Consider the following 9,911-nt stretch of genomic DNA (forward strand, 5'->3'; position numbering starts at 1 on the left):
AATTCAATGCCCAAAATCACATTAAAAAACCTAGGGGTGGGCTGGAGAGATGACTCAGTGATTAACCGTGCTTACGACTCTTGCAAAGGACCCAGGTTCAATTCCCGGCCCTCACTAGGCAGGTCACAACTATCTATAACTCCAGTTCCAGGGGATCTGATGTCTTCTTCTGACCTCTTGGGCACTGCATGCATACATATGTGTGTATATATGTATGTGTGTATGTATACATGTGTATATGTATATATGTGTTTATGTATATATGTGTATATATGTGTGTGTATATATGTATATGTGTATATGTATATATGTGTATATGCATATGTGTGTATATGTATGTGTGTATATGTATATGTGTATGAATGTATATATGTACATATGTGTATATTGTATATGTACGTGTATATATGTATGTGTGTATATGTATGTATACACATATGTATGTATATCTGTATGTGTCTGTATGTGTATATATGTATGTGTGTATGTATGTATGTATATGTCCATATGTGTATATTGTGTATGTATGTGTGTGTATATGTATGCATATATGTATATGTACATCCAGACAGAGCACTCATAAGAAAAAAAATAAAAGCCTGGGTGACTCATATACCAGGAAGAGACAACAGGAAGATCTCTGGAGATCATTGACCAGAGAATCTGCTCTAACTGGCAAGTCCCAGTTCCCTGTCTCAAAAGAGCCAGGGTGGATGGCTCTTGAGGAAATACACCCAAGATTATCCTCTGGCCTCCACACGCACATGTGCATACAGGAGCACTAATACATATGCACATACACACACCCACGTTTTAAAAAACAGCCCTCACGCTGGCTTGTCAGTGAGCTCTGTAAGCAGGCACAAGCCAGGTGGACTAGGGTTGGCGGGAGGGGTGCCACTCAGACACCTCTCAGCCTTGGTTCTCTCCCTGTGTCCCTTTAGCTGTGTGCAGCTGGCAGGGGTCACAGAGGGCCATGCATGGCTGGTCCAGTCCCACACATACTCACTTCCCTAAGGTCTGTGCCATATGGGGTGTGGCTATGACCTCTCCTTCCACTGATAGCGATCGGTGGTTCATGGGCACCTTGCAACGCCCTGTCATTGCTCAGGGCAGGCTACCTAGCAAGCCCAGGAGGATGGACGGAGCTGGCAGGCCTCACCACAGTGGATACAGGGCTCCGGGTGACAGCTGCCACTCACTCCCTGTCCTTCGAAGCAGAGACCAAAGTACCCCAAGAGAAAGGGCCCAATTTAAAATTATTTTTCCCTTGCCAAAGGAGATCTGAGACCTGTGGGTGATGAAATTCCTCATTAGTAAAATGGAGAAACTAGAGATGCCAACTGTACAGGCACACAATAGGTGACCTCACCCGTACCTACCTAGGCTGAGAGAAAGCAAGCTCAGAGGGGCTAAGTGATTGGCCCAAGGTCACACAGCCTTCAAGGACCAATAAGACTCCCGCCTATCATGTTCTGAGAAACCACTAAATTGACCAGTTCTGGGAGCTTCTCTCAATGAAGCCAGGTGAGTGTTGGCTAGGGTGGGGGAGGGGAGGACCTAGCCCTCCTCTCTCTCTCCACCAACTCCAGAGGTTGGGACCACATGCACCCATGTCCAGAGCCTTGGTGACCAACCTGTCTTACAGCATGCCTGCTGCCCCTCTGCGAGTCCCTGTGGAGTTAGTGACCTATCTTCCACCCAAACTAACGCTATGCCTGAGGTCTAGGCCAGGAACAGTTTGGTCTGATGTATGACCCCCAAGGGCTCATGGGAAGTACTTGCTAGTAGTGTTTCAAGGGGCCTTGAACTCAAACCCAGAATGCCTGGGGTCCTGCTCTGGGGCCCAGGGTGCATTTCGAGGCCCGGACTCAGATGCATCTCTTCTACGAGGCCAGGTTGGCTCGTGTCCACAAGTCCCAGTTTTCTCAGTGCCAGCCCAGACTTGCTAACAGCTCTGGAATCCTCCTGGCCTTTCTCCAGTCAGCTGAGCACGGTAGGCGACAGCTGTGTCTATGGAGCTGAGGGAACAGGCCTCTGAGATAGATAATAGATCGGGTCTTCCATTTTGACAGCCCCGAGGATTGAACCCAGGGCCTCCCGCATGCTAGGTACGCACTCTACCTCTGAGCTACACACCCAGCACTTTTCACTTTTTATCTTCAGACAGAGTGTCATGCAGTTGCCCAGGCTGGCCTTAGACTTGCGATCCTCCTGCCTCCGTCTCCTAAGTGGTGGAATGACAGTACGTCCCTGCATCCGGCTCGACGCCCTTTTTGCTGTGAGGATGCCCCACCGTTCACTTACTGTTCTACCCCTGACAGCCCTCAGGCGAGCAGGGGACCAGACCTGTGCTTCCTTCCTCTGTGGCCTCACACAATCCAGGAACTCAAAAATGGAAGTGTTCAAACGTCACCTCCCAACAAAGGCGCTCTTCCTTATGCAGGTACAAGGACAGGCTGGAGCGAGGAGAGCAGGAGCCCAGCATGGTCCCAGCAGTGCCTGTAGCCCGTCAGTCCCTCAGATTGGGACCCCAGTTCTGCCTCCCCGTGCTCCCTGGAGGATGACAGCACTAATCTACCCAGTCGGGGAGAGTCAGACAGATGCACTGTAGGGCATGGTTGGTTTTGGAATTCAGGAAGCCCAGGAGAAGCTCAGGTCTGGTCCTTCTTGTAGCTCATCGGAGAGTTTCATGCCCCCCCATACTCCTGTGCCCCAAATCCCTGAACATCCTATTTTGCCTTGCTGAAAGTGAGGTGAGACCATTGATGTAGCCCAGTGGCCTGAAGGGGTCAGGGTGCTGAAGCAGCCTATTGGGAATGGGAGTCGAGGTGGTGAGATAACCCACCAGGAGAGAGGCATCAGGGTGCTGAGATAGCCCATGAAGATATTAAGCTAGCCCTGTGACAGATGGCCTACAACCCCTGTTGAGACTAGTTACCCCATGGCACACAATTAACCCCATATACAAACATTTTTTTTCAAATAGCCAGGCCATGTGGCCTCTGGGGAGATTAATCACTTCCTCTGATGTCACCTTATGCACTATCATCTGGAGGTTCAAACTCTGGGCAGCTCAGATGACCGGCATACCTCATACTTGGGGGGACCTTCCCCAGGCTTATCAGCAAGCAAGACCAGTTCTGAGCCCCTTGGCCTCCGCAGGAGCCAGTCACCAAGCAAAGGGGTGGAGGAGCCCCAAATTCATCACATCATCATGTGTGGCCTGGCTCTAACCCAGCCCCTGGGGGAGCCTCAGGCTCCTGGAAGTCCCACTGGCTTGTCCATTCAAGGCACCTTTCCCACTGTCACTGCCCCTGGGCAGGAGAGTTCCTCCTTGGTGTCACAAAGCAAATTCCTATGTCCCTTGTAAACTCTGGGTAGCTGTAATGTTAGTGCTCAGGTACAGAGCTGACACTTTAGTCCCTCCCAGAGTCAGTCAAGGGACACCGCAGCCAAGGTAGGTCCCTCTGCTTTCATCAGGGACAGCCACACCAAAGGATAATGCTAAGGGCTTGGTGGCCCCCCATATACCCTGTGCTGGCCTTGTCCCCTCCCCTCTCCGAGGAGAAATGGGAAGAACAGATGTGGGGGCGCCCGCAGCTGGCACATCCTATCAGTCACCTACCACAGACAGGCACAGGCAGGTCTCATTCGTCCCCACTCGGAGAGGCAGAAACAGGCTCCCAGAAGGGCAGTGGCTCGCACAACCAGCGACCAACAGAGCCAGGACGCACACCGGGCTGCATATGTAACCTCCCCACTGAGCTTCAGAGGGCCCAGGTTATCCAATCAGGACTCAGAGTCCTGGGCAAGGAGAAGCCAGGAACTCTACAAGTTAGCTGTGATAGGGGTGAGGGTGGGAAGGATGGGACCAGATGGGGATGGGGACCGGATGACAGAAGGTAGACCTGGCGCCCTGCCAAGTGCCTTAGTAGAGTAACCCAGGGCTGAGGCTTGAAAGAACTTTCTAGAAACAACCTTGTCCGGAGCAGGACCCTGGATTCAGGCAGGCGGGACCCACACATGGGTTCTCCTTCCCTGACATCAGTGTCAAAGCAGGACTGCCAGATGCAGTACAGGGAGAATGGTCTCAGCCGAGCTTCAGCTCAACTGCAGGCTGTAGGATACAGATGTTCCACGCCATAGCTAAAAAAAAATTCTGGGGGCTGGTCATCCTGGGGTAGAACATTTGTCTAATATGTGTAAAGGCCCAGGGAGCACCAAACATTCTCTCTCTCTCTCTCTCTCTCTCTCTCTCTATCTCTCTCTCTCTCTCTCTCTCTCCTTTCCCTTTCCTTCTCCCTCCTCCTCCTCTTGCTCCTTCTTCCCCCCTCTCTCTTCACTCAATGAACCCTATTAATTAAATCTAGAATCGTATGCTAAACGGGCAAGAATGGATACAATTCCATTAGCCACTCTGGTCCCCAGTGGAGGGTAGTCAAAGTCCGGCCTCCAGAGCGTCTGTCTGTTCCTCCCCATCCCTGTCCCCAGGACCTATGCCATTACTTAAGAGGGGACCAGTAAGACAAAGCATCAATGAAGTTCAGACAGGCAATAGGTACAGCGCTCCCCCATTTGGCTGGGCAAACGTGGAACTGAGCCCCAAGGATGAGCTGAGTTCAAATGATGCCTGGCAATTCCCGGGCCTCAGCCCTCTGTGGAAGGCACCTCACCTAGAGCTCCATAGGCCTCAGAGATCACCAACTTCCACAGTAGCCGGGTAAAGAGCTGCCACCCAGGTCCCTGCATCCTCATCTAAGCAGAGCCAGGACAGGGAAGATTCGGGTCAATGGGGAAAACTGAAGTCACGGCTATCCTATTCAGATGTCGCTATGGCCGCCATCACAACCACCACCACCACCACCATCATCATCACCATCATCATACCATGATCATCATCACCATGATCATCATCACCATCACCATCATCATCATCATCATCACCATCACCATCATCATCATCACCATCANCATCATCATCATCACTACCATCATCATCACCATCACCATCACCATCATCGTCTCTTGCCAGCCCAAGTCCCAGGCTTTGCCCCAGGATCACTTCTTAAATTAAGTCATTGAGTTATGCCTTGACTACTCCCTCTTAATCCCAGTCACTCTGGTTGTCCCTGGCTGGCCTCCAAGGGTCAAAATGTCACATGCACACCCCTAACCGCAGAGAGGTGGAAAACTGGCAAGACGTGGAGGGAGGAAGGGGGGCCCAACCCTCTTCCCTGGCTCGAGCCCCACTTCCTTCTACTGCTCCATTTGAAGACTGTCATGTCGAACCCAGACAGAGCTTGGCCTCAGGACTCAGGGTCGTCTCCTGAACCCACCTTCATCCAGGAACTGGACCCAATGTCCTGGCCCCAGTGCACTGGGGCAGACCCAATTTCCTTCCCTTACAAGCTCTGAAGCCAGGTCTGCCATCTCTGGTGTCTGTCATCACCCTTCCAGCTCCACTGCCCTGCATCCTCTTTTGCCTGCGGATCCCCCTGCCCTGAGCACTGGAAAGCGTCCCGGGTCTCACCTGTAGATGTTCACCAGTGTCTCCACACCCACCACACACACAGCATGAGTCGGCTTTCTCAGAGACAACTGCACAGCTCGCGGGGAGGCCATCCTCGGCCGAGCTTCCAGGCTCCTGGTCGGGTCAGCTTGGGTGCCCAGCAGCCACAAGCCCCAGCTGCTCCCCGGCTCCCCAGATCTCCTTGGGGACACCCGGCTGCCGGGTAGAAGCGTGCGTTCTGATGGGCTGGAGCTCTTTCCTCCTCCCTTTTAATTTCACCCTGCAACCTGGGGAGCCTGCCTGAGCCTGGTCCCCACCTCCTGGCTCCACGCCCAGTCACCTAAGTCATGGGCTGTCAATCTAGGAGGCTGGGAGGGAGGTGTTTGAAACTCTCCGTGGGGTGGGAAGGGGACCTGAAAGCAGCCAGGTTTGGCTGCCAACAGGAAGCTCAGAGGGTCCCAGCCTTGCCACCCAGCCTCTTGGTGCCTGATCCCACCCTGCGACTGCCTCTCTGAGGGCTCACACTAAGAAATGTGTAGATCCTATCTCCCGACAGAGGCAATCCAGTCCTCAGGGCGTCGTGTGAGGTTCAAATCCCAGGCCTGACACTCAGAGCCACCGAGGGCATAGAGGCTCGTGAGCCCCCCTGGACTCAGTGACCCCGTGTGTGTGACAGCCGCTGAGACAGGAGGACCTCGTCATGGGGTAAAAGTTCAGGGCAGTGGAAGAGAGTTAGCCTTGTCTAGAAGATGTGCTGGCGGCCAGTCAGGCCTCTAGGTACATTGCTATTGAGTGGTAGAACTGCCTGCGCACAAATCCACCATGAGGTGAATGCTGGTACCCAGAACTCAGAGGTTCCCAGAAATCAGAGAGCACAAAGTCAACGGGTGATCACCTTGACCATGGGCTCAAAGTGTTAGCCTGAGATGCCCCACCCTACCTCCTTCACTTACACGTCTTTCTTCTTTCTTTTTATTTTATTTTTTAATTTTATTTAGTTATGTATTTATTTAGTTGTTGTTGTTCCCGGAACTCACTCTGTAGACCAGGCTGGCCTTGAACTCACAGAGAACACTTCCTCTTCCCCTGCCTCAGCCTCCCAAGCGCTGGGATTAAAGGCGTGCGCCAGCTCACCCAAATCACTTATACAGCTTTCATTCCCACGGTGGCCCCGTGAGGAGGGAGGGAATTGTTCTTATGGGATCCTGGAGAACGGGGGCTTTCTCGGGTGTCTTACCCAACCTTCCCACAGGCAAACAGCAAACAGGAAAGCTAGGACCACGCACGGCTGACGTTATATGACTACAGTCTACACAGACCTGTTCGTGCACTGCCCCTAATATCATTTTCCTATTCTAGGAAACTTATTTCTTTAAAGTTGAAAATGACCTAAGGGGAAACATGAAGAGGGTAGAGGTTACATAGAGCAAGTGCCTGTTAATTTTGATACATCTCCTTCTGATCATGTTTACGTATCTGTGTGTATGAGAGAGACAGACAGACACAAGCACAGGTATGGACACTTCTGAAATGGTTTTATAATTTTCCTTCCTTCCCTCCTGTCTTCTTTCCATCTTTCCTATTGCATAAAACTGAGTGTCATGGCAGTGAATGCCTGCATCTGCGACAGGAGAGGTCAGGAGTTCAAGGTCAGCCTGAGCTGTGTAGTGAGTTTAAGTCTGGTCTTTCAACAAGGAAGGAAGGAAGAAGGAATGAAAGAGGAGAAGAGTATATAGGGAAACTCTTATCTGAGCTCAGGAGGCAGGTTCCTTGATGTGAAGTGACAAAGTCTCAGATGCCCTGTGCTCACACGGGTGTTGCTGGGCTCCTGTGCACTCATCCCTAGGAGAAGCAGAGACGTCCAGGTCCCTTGCTCTGAGGACTTGATGGGCTAGGAAATAGATACCTCCCAGAGGCAAGAGAGAGGCATATGACGCTAGAGGCTACCGGCTCTCCACCCTCTGGGCAGAGGTGATGGAGCCCTGACCCCGGGGGTGTCACTGGAGTGAGGAACAGGATGGAGAGCAGGTCCTGAAGACAGTGCAGCTGATGGAGTCAGCGGGTGAATTGGAAGTTCAATGGGGAGAAGAACGCAAAGATGGCCACAGTGTTCGGGGCTCAAGTGATCAAAGGGATGGTGTCTTGACTGGATGGACGAGAGGCTGGGTGTGGGTCTCAGCTGAACCATTCTGTTGTAAACAGGAAGACACCACAGGACTGCTCAGGAGAGGGTGAATGACATGTCCTCTTCGTGATGAGGGTCAGGGTCCAGAGAAACATGTCTCTGGAGCCAAGCAGCAGGCACACAACCAAGAATCTCCTGTCCACGGGCAGGGGACGTCAGAGAAGAGATGCGCTCCCTGTAAGAGGCCTACCCAGCAGCCCAATGGAGGTTCCCATCTCAGGAACCACTAGCCCACCTAGGGGGCCAGGAAACAAAGCAAATTGCCATATGCTTTTATTTGGTTCCCTTTTCCAGAATGATCTTCTCTGCTGCCAGCACAGCTGAGTGTAATATTGTGGCCTTAAAAGCTCATGATACTGTAGGCATCAAGACTAAGCCTCATTTTACCCTCCAGGTACAGAAGCCAGCAAAACTTCAGGAGTGGCCTTTCCACACCCCTTCTTCAAGCCAAGAGCACCAGGACCCCAGTCATTTTGTCTAAGCTCTTCTAGGGATAGAAAAATGTCCACTTTCTCTAAATAGTGTAAGGAATATAAAGGAAGCTCACCAGAAGACCAGAGGCTTCCACTGAGGAAGATTGGATGGATGGATGGATGGACGTATGGACAGATGGACAGACAAGTAGATAGATGAACTTATGGATGAGTGGACAAATGGATGGAGGCATGAGTGAATGATCAAATGGGTGGGTGGATGAATGGATAAATGAATAGATGGAAGAGAAAGAAAGGAGAAGAGGAGAAAGGTGATTGATGTCCAAGAAGATGGTGGCAATGCTGGATGAAGACAATGGTGGTGCTCATGACAACGAGGTGTGCCATACTTGTAAGCCCCGATCAGCCTCCCCTGTGCTGGACAGATTGTAAGACTCTTCCACACATTCACCCATCTGACCTTCCCAACAATTCCAGGCAATAACCAATCCTGGAAACCCAAGTTCAGACAGATCAAGGCTTGGCTGAGCTCTTAGCCAATGAGGGCAGGGCAGGGGGCCATCAGGACCTGCTTTCTCCAAGGCCTCACTCTCGGGCTTGAGGAAAATGAAGGGGAGCAAGAAAGGCTGTGGAGGGATGGGCGGGGACGCCATAGGACGCACCTCTATTTTACAGAGCCTCAAAAGGGAACTGAGGCCAGAGCTTTTTGCACACAGTCTGCCTCGCGTCCCCCTGGACTCTTGGTCACCCACAGGCCCCTGTCAGGGAAGGATTAGGCCCTCATCCATCTTCTGTGCACTTTCTCATGTTGTTCAAATAAAGTCATGAGCAATCTGAACAGTCATGCTCTGTTTTAGAAAACAGCTCCCACTGTCATTATTCTTTCATTGAAGGAAACTCCCGCGTCTCCTCTCCAGTCCCCTCTACACCCCTCTGGGACCCTCCTTACCCCTCTTCCTTTCCTTCTACCTGAGAACATTTCCCAGGAACATTTGACCTGTCCAGACCCCCACCTTACCCACAACCCGCCAAGTCACATCCTGCACACCCAAGCTGTATTCTCTTTGAACTTGAGACTCCAGGCAGGATAGTTCAGGTCTGCGAGGAGCCGGGGTGGGAGCTGGGTGACTTCACTACCCCTTCACTGATGGAATACTCAGCTCAGAGTTCCTGTCGTGGCTGGAAATGCTGCCCAGGAACTGTGGGACTAAGAGGTTCCCCCAGGATGCTCTGCGACTGAGCCAGGGATACAGCAGCTGGGTGGTGTCTGGTGCTGGGTTCCAACAACCGTGTCCCATTTCCCCATCCCGCTTCATTGGTTTGGTGGAACGCGGACCATTGTTCTTGGTGCTGGGAATACAAGAGGGAATCAGAGCAGTGTGACCCGACTTTCGTGGGGCACAGACACAGGCAGTACAGACATGGGCTGCACTCATAGTGACAGGCTACACTCACAGTGACAGGCAGCAAGTTTATTCAGAGGGAGGTGGTGAACAGAGGAAGTTTGGCTATAGGAATGACTTGAGATAAGTCAGAAACACACACACACACACACACAAACACACACACACACAAACACACACACACACACACACACACACACCCCTCTTAGCAAGTTCCAGGGTGCTGCTAAATTATCACAGCCCCTAAAGGCCCTCCCGGCTCCCTATGTGCAGAACTAGATCAGAGTTTTCAACCAAGACACCTTTCAGGGGTCAGACAGGCTGTCTAAATGAGAGGACTTGCCAGAAATGATATAATAGGGCCAGATGGCAACTGT

General features: G+C 51.8%; 1 protein-coding gene across 1 annotated transcript in view; it reads right to left on the minus strand.

The window, feature by feature from the left end:
• Padi1 (peptidyl arginine deiminase 1) overlaps nucleotides 1–5,746 on the minus strand; it is a 32,563-nt gene extending 26,817 nt beyond the window's left edge. Inside the window, exon 1 of the mRNA XM_021200114.1 lies at nucleotides 5,534–5,746. Within this exon, the coding sequence (XP_021055773.1) occupies nucleotides 5,534–5,625 (92 nt within the window). The 5' untranslated portion in view covers nucleotides 5,626–5,746. The remainder of the gene's footprint in view (nucleotides 1–5,533) is intronic.
• Between the last annotated feature and the right edge of the window lie 4,165 nt (nucleotides 5,747–9,911).

Source organism: Mus pahari, chromosome 6, assembly GCF_900095145.1.
Source record: "Mus pahari chromosome 6, PAHARI_EIJ_v1.1, whole genome shotgun sequence".
NCBI classification, from domain to species: domain Eukaryota; kingdom Metazoa; phylum Chordata; class Mammalia; order Rodentia; family Muridae; genus Mus; species Mus pahari.